General features: G+C 63.4%; 1 protein-coding gene across 6 annotated transcripts in view; it reads left to right on the plus strand.

Annotated features, from left to right (window-relative positions):
- EIPR1 (EARP complex and GARP complex interacting protein 1) overlaps positions 1 to 12,302 on the plus strand; it is a 121,866-nt gene extending 109,564 nt beyond the window's left edge. For 5 of the 6 annotated variants that reach the window (XM_030311724.1, XM_030311725.1, XM_030311727.1 and 2 more), the window contains 4 exons: positions 4,836 to 4,972; positions 8,307 to 8,474; positions 9,742 to 9,909; positions 11,843 to 12,302. In XM_030311724.1, coding sequence (XP_030167584.1) covers positions 4,836 to 4,972; positions 8,307 to 8,474; positions 9,742 to 9,909; positions 11,843 to 12,017 — 648 coding nt within the window. In that variant the 3' untranslated portion in view covers positions 12,018 to 12,302. Of the gene's footprint in view, positions 1 to 4,835; positions 4,973 to 8,306; positions 8,475 to 9,741; positions 9,910 to 10,804; positions 11,225 to 11,842 lie in introns of those variants that run through there. The other variant, XM_030311726.1, reaches the window with a different exon arrangement.
- Positions 12,303 to 12,539: the final 237 nt, after the last annotated feature.

Raw genomic sequence — 12,539 nt, forward strand, 5'->3', positions numbered from 1 at the left:
GGAATCACAGCTGGGGCTCATGCCCAAAGCTGGGGCTGGAATTTCCGGCCCAAGAGAGGCAGGGGACACCCGATACTCGAAGGAATGCCCTGTTGGTGTCGTCTCAAACGGGCACTGTAGGCGTGCCAGCATGCGTTTGGCTGCAGGACAAAAGAAATGACTTAAAGACTGAGGGAGTTTGCTGGCTGATGTGACAAGGAACGTGGCTATAAAGCAGCTCTGGGTTTGTCAGTCCAGTGTCTCAATAGCATCAGGACCCAGCCACTTGGCACGCTTCTCTTGTGCTGCAGTCACACGGTGCTGCTGTCTCCCGTCACGCTTGCAAGGTGACTGCGGTGGCTCCAGCCATCGCATCCAGATTCCCACATCATCCACAAAGAGCAGACTTCTTGCCTGCATCCTGTTTGTAAGGAAAGCCCTTCCTGGACGTCCCTCTGTCCCGTCTTCAGACACCGCCACGTGCGCCTGCCGAAACCAGTCGCCGGCAGGGACGCAAGCCCGTCACGTGTGCCTTAGAGCAGCCCCCCAGTCCCCGGGGTGGGGAGGGGCCGCAGCCCTGCCATTGCGTCCCTTGCCTCCCTCCTTCCACGGGGGGGAGAGGGGGTGGCCCTTTCTCAGCCACTCGCCCGGCATCTTGGGCGGTGGCCCGCACGTGCCCCTTGTCTGCTGTGCGCCTTCCGCCGAGCCCGGCGCCTCGTCAGCCCGGGGTCTGGGCACAGACAGTGCGGCTGTCGTGTCTGGAAACGCTTTGCCGGCTCTTCTTTGTGCCCGCGTGGCCGCTCACGGCAGCGCGAGTCGCAGAGTTTTGTTCGCCAGACTTGTGTTTTGTTCACACGCGGGGGCGGGTTCCGCCTGTGAAGAGAGGTGTGGGGGGGCGGCTCTAGTCCCTCCCTCTGGAGCAGGAGGCTCGGGACGGGGTCGTTGTTGTGAGTGTCGAAGAGCGGGGTGCCGCGTGAACGGCACTCTGGGGTTCCTGCACGGCTCTGTCTCCGTGTCACCAGGAAGCCCAAGCGTGTGCTCGGTCAGCCTTAGAACCTGCACGGCGAGGTCTCCTTCCGGCGGTCTTGCAGAGGGACCTCGGGCACGGCGTTCCCGGTGCCCCGGGCGGATCGTGCGCTAGGGAGCGCCCAGGCCCTGTTCCTGCCCCACCGCTGTGTGAGACACGGGGCGTCGCCCACCCTCTCTGGTCTCAGATTTCCCGGCTTGACGTCAGGGGGCTAGACTGGCCCATCGCTCGTGGCCTCCCCTCTCCTCTGGCAGGCGCTCGTGTCCCTTATCTCTAACAAATGACCGGGAACGTGGCTGCCTCCCGCAGCCCCCACCTGGCACGACAGTTTCTGTGACCGTCAGGGACCTGGAGGCCGGGCGCCCCTGGCGTCTGTCAGGGGCCGCGTGCAGGAGTCAGTGTCTGGGTCTCGTCAGAGGACTCGACCGGGGCGGGGGCGGGGGTTGTACCCCAAGCTCAGGATACTGTTGGCCTGGGGCCTCGGTTCCCTGCACGCGGGCCTCTGAGTGTGGCCGCCAGCCTCATCGAAGCCAGTGGGGCAGTGGTGTAGGACGCCCCTCGGCACAGAGGGCTCTGTCGGTTTGAAGGCCGATACCTAGGGAGGGTCCTGCCCGCCACGGGCTGTCCAGCCTCCTGCCCTCAGGCCATCGGGCTGACCTCCCACGGACCCTGCCCACTCAGCCTACACCGCCTCCCCTCTGCCCTTTGTCCGGTCAGGATGTGTATGTTTCCCGTCTCTGCCTCACTGTGCCTGCCTCCCTCCTGCTTTCACCGATTTGAGGTGTGTGCGGCCCCGGAGGCCATCCTGGGTCCTCGCCGTGCCCGGCCTGGCCCCTCCAGCTGGCCCAGCGCTGTTTCCTCTGGGATGTCCGGATTTCCGTTGTAATCTCTCATCCTGGCCGTGCCACGGGCTGGCTGGGGTTTCCTTGCAGTTATTACACGTCTGTACCTGGGTTTCCTCATCTGGGACGTGGGTCTGTTAGCATGTACGTCGTGCGGCTGCAGTGACCTCACCAGGACAGGACCGCGCGGTAGCTGATAACCAGTTAGCGTTCCCACCGGAGCGAGTCTCACGCGGAGCGCTCACCTCTGCAGCAGGGGGGTGTGGTGCGGGCCGGGTCACCGACCCTCTGTCCACCTGTCCCTCTGCCGTACTCGGCGTGGCCGGGGCCACTCGATGTGCTTGCTGACGGCCGCACCGCTGGTTGCTGGTTGGTTGATGGATTAATTACCAGCTGCCTTCAGAAAGCTGGAAGAGTCCGGAAGCTGGAGGCCGGAGGCTGGTTCTGCGGAGTGAGCTTTGGAGCAGACGGTGCTCGTTAGTTTTGCCGATTTAACCTCTCCGAGGGGCTCTGATGGAATCAGAAGGGACGCGAGTGCCGAGGGCTCGGTGATGAGGCTCAAGGGTCATCCGTGTCCGGGGCGATGCGGTGACGCTTCCCCACCACCCTGTGGGCAAGTCCCCCTGTCGAACGTACATCCCCTTCTTCTGAAGGTGTGACCTCGCGTCTTTACCTTTCGGAAGCCTGCGGTGACGAGCCAGTCTGTGTGACAGAGACCCAGGGAGCTGTGTGTGGACTTCATTGTCCTGCTTGCTGATCTGATCTAACCCGTCCCCGGCAGTGTGGAATAGCACCCGGAGAAATCTTGTTTGATTGATTTGTTTTTTCCCTAAAGGAGAAACCGCGAGCATACTTCTTAGCCAGTGCCGGGAGTGCGGCGGTTGAAACCGGCTGGCCCGGCTGAAGCCCCCACGGGTCTCTGGCGCCTGGTGTGGAACCCTAGCGTCCAGGCCGCGATGCCCCCCGCGAAGCGGGCACCTGTCTTCGCCTCCCGCCTCGTTCTTACTCACGATCCTCCGTGGCGCGGCATCTAGGTCCCCGTCGTGAATCGCCCGCCACCGTTCCGTGTCGTCTGTGGCTTGGTGGGGGTGGCCTGCGTGCCCTGCGGGGTCCCCCGGGGGTTCCGTGGGGGGCCACCTCCCACAGACCCTCAGGCCTCGCGTTCCCAGGGGCCCCGGCGCCCCGGCTGCTGAGACGGCCCGAGAGGAGCCGCGAGGTCTGGTGCCAGATCGGGAAGGGCAGAGCCCCGCCCCTTCGGCTGAGTGCGCCGTCTGTTGTCCCCACGCGGTCCGCGTGTCCTTGTCACCCCGCCTGCTTGGCCGCCGCCCACTGGTCCTGGTGGCACCTGACGGACTGGGCCGGGCCACGTCCCTCCCCGGGAATTTCTCAGCGAGTCTCAGGGTCGGCCTGGTCTTCTGTGGGTGTCTGCTCTGGGTGCCGCTGCCCCTGCCTGGGGGCCGGAGGGAGCCAGAGGGTGCGGACAGGCACAGGGGTGAGGGGTGAGGGGCTCTGGTGTGAGTCCCCACGGATGCTGTTGGCGACGTCGCCCCGAGCCGCCCCGGGTCCCGGCTCAGCCAAGGCCAACTGTTCCCGGGACCGCTCTGCCCCTGGTGACCCCTCGCCTGACCTTGCTCTTCCGCCTGTGGCCCCGAGCCGCTGCCCTCGGTGTCCCTTCACGGCCCCCAAGAACTCCCGGCACACGTGTGGGCCCGCGTCCACTGGACCAGCAGTGGTCAGCCTGGGAAAGCCTTGTGTTCATTCTCCATGTTCTCCCGTCGTGAGCTCGTCTGGCCTCGGCCTCTGTCCCCGGCCACTCCCCCCGTCATTTCTGGGCACACCCCGGGCCTCCTTGGGAGATGGCTGCCCCCTGGGTGCTGTCGTGCCCTCCGGCCGCGTGACTGTGGTCCTGCTGTCCCCAGAGCGCCGGGCTGGTCGTGGCTCTGCCTCGTGCACGCCTCGCCAGCGCCGCGTCCCCGTGAGTAGGACGGACACAGTACCTATTTCTTTTCTGTTTTTATAATTTTTTTTCAAGTTTATTTATTTTGAGAGAGAGGCAGAGAGCGCACAAGTGGGGGGCAGAGAGAGAGGGTGAGAGAGCATCCCAGGCAGGCTCCGTGCTGTCAGCCAGAGCCGGACTCGGGGCTCGAACTCGTGGACCGTGAGATCATGAGCTGAGATCAAGAGTCGGATGCTCAACCAACCGAGCCACCCAGGTGCCCCCTCCCCCTTTTTTAAATTTTTGTTTCTTTCACAGTACCTATCTCTTGCCTGGAACGGAAGTAACCCTTTAACTTTGTGCCGAGAGAGGATTAATAGGTTGTACTTGCTGCCCGTGAAGGCAGAGCAGAGACCTCACCTGGGGTGTTGTGAGGCAGAGGCCCAGCTTTGCCAAGGAGAGGGCTTGGGGGTGGGCGGGGGCCAGGCCCGGAGCAGCTGGGTGGGGGCGAGGGAAGGCCTCCCCTAAAGCCGGGAGGCGCATGGTAGTGGCGGCGGCTTGGGGGCCTGCGGGGAGCACGGGCACTGACCGCCCGGCTGTGCCCGGGGGGACATCGTGCCCGTGTACTGTCTTAGAGACGCCCCTGCTGTCCCGACTCAGGACGCAGCGGGCACTGGGCGCCGGGGCGCGTGTGCCTGGAGCAGCCGTGCGGACCTCGCCGGCCGGGGTGTGGCCGCCGGGGAGGCCAGGTGACTGAGTGGCTGGGCGGTGCTGCCTTCGGGCTGGAGCAGGCCAGCCCGGCACACCCTGGCAGGTCTCATTCAGCACGGGGGCCATTCATGTGCTTTCTATTTTTGCCCTGCTCCGTTTGGTAGCTTTTTCCAAATAAGGTTCAAACGTTTTTGCCTTTTAAGGGGAGGTGACAAAGACAGAACTCCCTAGTTATTTTCCATAATGTCCCGTGCGTGCAGGATGTCTTCTCAAGCTTTGTGAAAAAAGGTTCACGTGACTGTTTTTCTCTTCTTCCCTTGGAACACCACCCAATTCCCAGCTGGCCGGTTCGGCGTCCCTGGAAGGGAAGGGACAGCTGAAGTTCACCTCGGGACGGTGGAGCCCTCACCACACCTGTACCCAGGTGGCCACCGCGAATGACACGACCATCCGAGGGTGGGACACGCGGAGCATGAGGTCAGTGGCTGTTGTGACTCGTGGGTGTGCCCTGGGCCCTGCCCCCTCTCCCCACCCCTCCTCATCCACGAGGGGGCGACTCTGAGTCCGGCGTATTTGGGTCACACAGCATGTGTGTACGCGTGCTCGTGTGCATGTGCGCTTGTGTGTGTGCGCGTGTGCCCTTGTGCTGTGTGCGCTCTTGGTTTTGCGGGAGGCCGTAGCCCTCGCTTTGTCTCTCTGCCCCGCCTGGAGCTGGCAGACCCATCACAGTGGACGGGGTTCCTCAGCTGTTACTGTTCCGTGTGGATGTCCCTCGACTGGTGGCAGTTTGCGCTGAAAACTAGGACTGGGCTTGTGTAGCTCCTCGCCAGGGGCAGGGTGGCCGCTGGGCTCCTGGTCCCCGTGATTAGCGAGCACAGGGTGACAGGTGCAGCCCCAGGTTCGGTCTGGGGAGGTGCCTGTGACCGTGTCTGTGCCTTTAAGACACACGCCTCCCGGGTAACCGACTTTGTCATTTAAGTCATTATGCGCCGCAGCCAGTGGTTCTAATGGAACAAATAAGAGTGATTTTTCTGTTCCAGGTGTGGTTTGATAGGCAAAGGAGTGATGGGGTGCACATCTGTTGCCGTGGCAACGGGAGCCGTGCAATCGTTCTTAAGATACAGTTTACCCCTCAGCACACCGTCATTTATCACCGAGGCGCAGAGACGGATGTCGTGAAATAGCTTGTGTTGCCTTCAAGGGTGGGGCACAACTTTGAATGTAGTTCTGCGGCCCCTCCGGAAACTCGGGGGCTAATAAATAATCAATTGCCACTTCCTCGGGGTGTGAATATTGCTTGAAGCCGGAAGCTGGAAGCCGAGGACCACGGGCCTGAAGGACGTGCCGCCTGAAACCCGTCTCTGTGGGTCCCGTGGCCTCCTCGTCCTCTGTTTTCACTCTTCTTCAAGGGCGGGAAGAACGACAGTCTCTGGAGACCAGAAACTCCGCGGCTGCTGTTGCAGAGCCCGGACAGAGAGCAGGCGGGGTGTGGGTGGCGGTGCCCCGCGGGAACCCCCTCGCCCCGATCTTCTCCGGGGACGAGCCCCGCGCCGTGCTGACTCAGTTCTCCTTCTGCCGACGGCTCTGGTGTTCGCCTAGCCGGGGTGCTTTTGATGTTGTTTTTGGAACATATTGTGCTTTCGTGTCAAAATCCCTGCCAGCAGGGCACACGGAAAACCCTCCGTCAGGGCTCCGCGCACGTGAGGCTGTCCCCGCAGCGCCCTAGGACCTGCCACGGTGGTACTTTCATACATTTGCCGGTTGCACGTGGAAGGTCTTCGGGGTGGGCTGTCTTCTTTTAGGAAAAAATATTGGGGTGTTGGAAAGGTGCAGGATACAGGACCCGTTTCAAGGTTTAAAGTGGTTTAGGGCCGGCAGGCCCAGCGTGGGAGTAGATGGAAGGGAATGACTTTCCCCACCTCGAGGGCGCGGGAACGCATGGCTGTCAGATGCGCAAGGAGATCCCACCCGCCGGCTCACCAGCGAGGAAGCTGGGGGGGGGGGTGGGGGACTGGGGACGGGGCGTGGTCGCAGGCGAGGCCCGGTCACAGCCAAGCGGGGATGTGCTGAGAGCACCGTGGGCAGCGGTGACCTCGCCGCGTCCATGTGGTTTCAGCCACCCTGCAGCCTCCCTGGATTTCTGACATCAGAAGGACTCCTCGTGTGGATGGAATGTTCTCATTTCCCACCCTGGGAAGAGCAGCTTGGAGCAGTGGAAGTCAGGTTTCCGTTGGGTCTGTGCATACACGTGTGTGTGTATGCACGTGAGTGTGTGCCCGTGTGTCTGCACGTACAGGTGTGTGTGCGTGTGCACACGAGTGGATGCACCTGTGTGTGTGTGTACACGTGCGTGCTTGTCAGTGCACGCACACTGTGGACGCACGTGTGTGCAGATGTAGGTGCACGCGTGTCTGCGTGTGCAGATGTGTGCATGTGCACACGAGTGGATGCACCTGTGTGTGTGTGTACACGTGCGTGCATGTCAGTGCACACACACTGTGGACGCACGTGTGTGCAGATGTAGGTGCACGCGTGTCTGCGTGTACAGATGTGTGCGTGTGCACACGAGTGGATGCACCTGTGTATGTGTGTACACGTGCGTGCATGTCAGTGCACGCACACTGTGGACGCACGTGTGTGCAGACGTGTGCCCATGCGTGGGTGCACGCGTGTCTGTGTCTGCGTGTACGGATGTGTGTGCGTGTGCACACGAGTGGATGCACCTGTGTGTGTGTGTACACGTGCGTGCATGTCAGTGCACGCACACTGTGGACGCACGTGTGTGCAGATGTAGGTGCACGCGTGTCTGCGTGTGCACACGAGTGGATGCACCTGTGTGTGTACACGTGCGTGCATGTCAGTGCACGCACACTGTGGACGCACGTGTGTGCAGATGTAGGTGCACGCATGTCTGCGTGTACAGATGTGTGCGTGTGCACACGAGTGGATGCACCTGTGTGTGTGTGTACACGTGCGTGCATGTCAGTGCACACACACTGTGGATGCACGTGTGTGCAGATGTAGGTGCACGCGTGTCTGCGTGTGCAGATGTGTGCGTGTGCACACGAGTGGATGCACCTGTGTGTGTGTGTACACGTGCGTGCATGTCAGTGCACGCACACTGTGGACGCACGTGTGTGCAGACGTGTGCCCACGCGTGGGTGCACGCGTGTCTGCGTGTACGGATGTGTGTGCGTGCGCGTGCCGCATGACCGAAGTGAAAAGCGCCCCGTGTCTCCTGTGTTGCACTGGGCCGTGGTGGAGGTGCCCCCAGCGTCAGTGCCACGAGGGGCCGTGAGCGGATGAGGGACAGCCCAGCCACAACAGGCCCTGTCTCCTTCACTGCTCTTTATGCTTTTCCAGTTTTTTCTTCCGTGCCCGTGTCTGTGTCTCCCGCCACCAGCACCGCTGTGCTCCCGCTCTGCCGCCGACCTTTTCCTTTTCTCTCTCCGTGTCCTTCCAGAACTCGGTCGGCTCTCCTCCCATCTCAGTCTGTCCCCACTCCTCAGGGCAGGGACAGCCCCTCTGACTCGCTCTCGTTCCCAAGGTGCTAGGTCACCTTTGTGACGGTTGTGAACCAGTGTCCCTTCTTCAGCTTGGGAAGAATCACAGGTGTGCTCCTGAGGAAGCCTCGGCCTGGGCTCCGCCGGGAGAGGCGCTGAGCGGGGAGCCCCGGCCTGCAGGCCCGTGGCGGGACCCGCGGTCCCTGGAGGCTGGCCCTCCATGGGGAACGGGAGGCGGTGCGAGTCTGCCGAGTGGAGTTTTCACGCCCGCGTCACGTTCTGTGTGCGCCCCCCGCTTTCTCCCGCAGTCAGATCTACTGCATAGAGAACGCCCACGGGCAGCTGGTGCGGGACCTGGACTTCAACCCCAACAAGCAGTACTACCTCGCCAGCTGCGGGGACGACTGCAAGGTCAAGTTCTGGGACACCCGAAATGTCACCGAGCCCGTGAAGACCCTGGAGGAGCACTCGCACTGGTAGGGACTGGCTGGGGCGGGGCGGGGCGGGGGGCTAGAGATCCGGCTGCCGGGTACTCTCCCGTTTGGAAAGGCCGCTGTGAACCGCTCAGTCGACCCGGTTTTACTTTTCCTAAAGAAACACTATCCTGGATCCCAACGTTTGGGATTTATCAACGTAGGCAAAGAAGGAAAACGTTTCGTCTGTGTTCTGTGGAAGGAGAGTCAGTTGAGACGCGCAAACACAGCGTGCGTAGCTGTTCACGCGTGTTGTTTGCGGTGCTGGGAAGCTGCAAGCCGCCCGAATGCCCATCAGGAGGGGGCCGGTTAGTCTGGCCGGTGGGGGCTGGGCAGCAGGCGAGGCCAGGAGAAGAGCTGCGTGTGCGGGCGCCGAGGGTCCCCGACAGTCGTTCCCGAGGCGTTTAGTGTTTACCGTGTGTCTGGTACTTTGTGAGCACTGCGAGAGCAGCTCTAGGCCAACGTGCGTGCCGTGAGCTAGTTTTCATTCCAGTGAGGCGCGTGTGTGTGTTTGTACACGTAGCTGCCTGTGTGAGTGTGACTGTCTACGTGTGTGCACGCTTGTGTGTTCATGTATGTGCGTGTGTGCGCATATGTTCTTGTGTGTGCACGCTTGTGTGGACATAGGCCTCTATACTTCGCGTGTGTGTGTGCCCTTGTGTGTATATGTGTGCGTGTGTGTGTGCATGTATGTGGAAGAAGCATCTAGAAGAACGGGATTGCTGTCAGGTGTCCTTCCTCAGGCCAGGGAGGGCAGGTCACAGGAGAGTTGGCTTCTCATGGTCTATATCTGAGTTCTTTGAATTACTTTTCAGAAGCCACGTTTCCGCAGTCAGAAAATTAAAAACCCAAACGCTGGAGTAGAGTTCGCCCAAGTCAGCGAGTGGCTGTGATTGCTGTGGTCGAGGGGACGCCCGTCCTCCGGCTCGGCTCACCGAGCTCCCTGGGCGGGCACGTCGGTGGCACAGACCCAGAGCACGCTCGCGGCCCCGTGGCAGCGGTTTGTGGACGTGGCCCTGGGGTCTGGCTGACCTGCCCTCTGCTTCCGGCGCAGCCCTTGAGCTTAGGGTTTTGGGCGCTTCCGTTCGGTCTCGTGTCTGTTTTCCGGGACTTCAGAGAAGGTTTGGGAGAAACTCGCAGTGAGCCCAGCCGTCTGCTGGGACCTTCCTAACGTCGCACCATGCAGTCTGGGGTCGGCCGCCTGACGACCCTGCCGTGACCCCTTCTGGGAAGGTCCGAGCGCTGCTAGACCCGCCTCCTTGCCTCGCAGGGTGTGGAGCGTCCGCTACAACCACTCGCACGACCAGCTCGTGCTCACGGGCAGCAGCGACAGCAGGGTCATCCTGTCCAACATGGTGTCCATCTCCTCCGAGCCCTTTGGCCACCTGGTGGACGACGACGACCTGAGCGACCAGGAGGAGCGCCGTCCGGAGGAGAAGTAAGGGCACACGCTCCCCGTGGCGGTCCGGGTGGCTCGTGGCGGGGGCATCCGGCGGGTGGTCGGGGAGGCTCTTGCCCCTGCCCGCTCGCGGGTCACGGTTCTGGAGGACGTCGGCACCCGCCGCAGGGGAGTCGGAGTCGGGTCACGTTGGCTGATGTCTCCTCGCGTGGGTCCTAGAGGAGATCTTTCCAGTGTCTTTCCGTCTCCTGACGGCCGTCACTAGTCTTTAAGCGTGCTCTCCGGCCTCGATCCCTCCGCCGTCCCCGTGAGCGAGAGATCGCCATCGGCGTCCCCTCCGCTGGCGTGGATTTGAGACGTGTGGCTCAGTTGGTAGCAGCGGCCCTCGCCGCGGCGGGTGTGGACTCCAGGCCGGCGCTCTCAGCCCCGACCCCCAGCCGTTCCCCTGTCCTGCTTCAGCCCGAGGTTGCACGCGGAGCGTGGTCAACCTTGATTCCCCTCGTAACAGTCGCACCTCCCGGTTGCACGTTTCCAAAACACTCCTTCCTGCGCTGTTCTCCAGTCCTGACCGCACCTGCTCAGATGGGGGCTCGTGCTCCCGAGAGCGGCCCGGCTCCTGGGGGCTCGGGGCTCGCGCGGGTCGCGTTCCTGGTTAGTGCCGAGCAGGGGTGCCCCGGCCCCAGGCTCGAGTCGGAGCCTCCGGCTGTGAGCGGAGTGCGGCTGCGGCTTCTGTCAGCCGCGTGGAGCGTAAAAGGGGACATTTCTTGTTCGAGGAGACCGTTGTCCGTGCGGGGAGCTGCCTGCAGAGGTCCCGTGTCCCGGTTCCCGGGGGGGGACGGTGTGGAGTGGGCCCCGTCGAGCCCTGCCGTGAAGTAGGGCCGGCCCTTCTGTTGTGAGGTCCTTGACCGCTCGCTCGTCCGAATTCTTCCTGCAGCTACCTGAGCCCGGCCTAAGTTCACTTGAGACCAGACCTCGGTGCTCGGGGCCTCTCCCACCTTTGTCTGTCTCGTGGCTGCAGGCGTCCTCTGTTCAGGCACGTGGAGCCGCACTACGGGGACGCAGGAGCGGTCGCTTGGGGCAAGGACCGGCCGACCGCGGTGCCGCTGGCTTTGGCGCCCCTCGCCGGGACAGCTGTGCCGGTGCCGGTGGGACTCACGGCGTGCTGCCCTCCACTCGGGCGGCTGCGGAGAAGCGCCTGAGCGGGGAGGCCGGCAGACGCGGGGACATCCCCCCCAGGGTCCCCAAGCCTTCCTGCTCCCGTGGTCCGTCCGCGTGGCTCACTGAATTCAGGAGAACAGAATCCCCAGGAGGGCTTTCCTGCGGCGGCTGTAACACGCCCCGCCGGGGCACGGCGGGTCGGCATCGCCGGACGGCGGGCAGGGCTGCCGCGTGAGCGGGCCGGGGGGTGGGGTGGGGGGGGTTGGGTCATAGGAGCGCGGGGTGCCGTCCGAGTAGACGCTCCCCGCGAGACGGGAAGAGAAGCGCCTGAGGGGCCCCTCCGAGTGGAGAGCGGGCAGCGTCCTGTCATCGTGGGCACGCGGGGTCTGCGCTCCCCACGCGTGTAGCGTGTCCGGTCAGGGTTCCCGAGAAGGAGAGCCGCCACCCCGCTTCAGAGGGCGGTGACACGGAACCCCGGCCGAGGGCGTTGCAAAGCCACACCGGCCAGCTGGGAAGGGGCCGCGCCGGCAGTCCCCAGGGTCCTTTCTGCTTCTCGCCACCCTTCGCTCAGCCCTCACGGTTGTTTCCTGGCCACCGTCCCCTGAACCGTGGCCCCTCGTAGACTCCCCGGCACCTGCTGTCCCACAGCCAGAGAAAAGAGTGTCCCCGGGCATAGCGCGGATTCTGTCCGTCTCCGCGGGGGGCCCGCTCCTCACGGCCGGGTGAGGGTCTCTGTGCTCCGGGAGGAGCGGCCCCGCCGGCCCCTGCAGGACGCGCCCCCGCCTCGCTCATGCGTGTCCCTGGTGCCTTGCAGGAGCCAGGAGCCCCCGCAGGACAGCGTCATCGCGACCTACGAGGAGCACGAGGACAGCGTGTACGCCGTGGACTGGTCGTCCGCCGACCCCTGGCTGTTTGCCTCCCTGAGCTACGACGGGAGGCTCGTCATCAACCGGGTGCCCAGGGCCCTGAAGTACCACATACTGCTGTAGCGCGTCCCCGGCCGTCCTCGGCCGGCTCTCCCATCCCCGCGTCTGTTCGGAGGCGGCTGTCCCCACAGGCCGCTCGCCGGGAACCGGCCTCACCTGCGTCCGCGGCGGGGCCTTGGCGAGGTGCCCCGTCTCTGGGGATGGCGCCAGGACGTGCTGCCCGTCGGTCGCCGTCGGCCTTCTCTGGTCTCTTCGAGGGTGCTGGGAGGGTCACTGAAAGAAAATAGTATCTGTTTCCATAACGTTAACTCCCGTTTCTCTTGAGATTAAAATAAGCAAGGCCGCGCGGCCCGGGCTTCTGGCTCATTCTTTCAGGAACCCTGCCCCGCGTGGCCCTGTCACCTGCTCTCTGCTCATTTTCTCTGGGCCTGACCCGTCCGTGCGTGGACCGTGGCGTCTGCGTGGCCAGCTGGGGGCGCTGACCGTGGCCGGGAGTGAGTGTCTCCCGTCGGCCTTGGCCGCCGATCCCGGGTCCTGCCCACGTGGTGCCGATGGCACCGGGGGAGGCAACTTCTTGTCCCCCAA

Source organism: Lynx canadensis, chromosome A3 (assembly GCF_007474595.2).
Source record: "Lynx canadensis isolate LIC74 chromosome A3, mLynCan4.pri.v2, whole genome shotgun sequence".
In the NCBI taxonomy this organism is placed as follows: Eukaryota; Metazoa; Chordata; class Mammalia; order Carnivora; family Felidae; genus Lynx; species Lynx canadensis.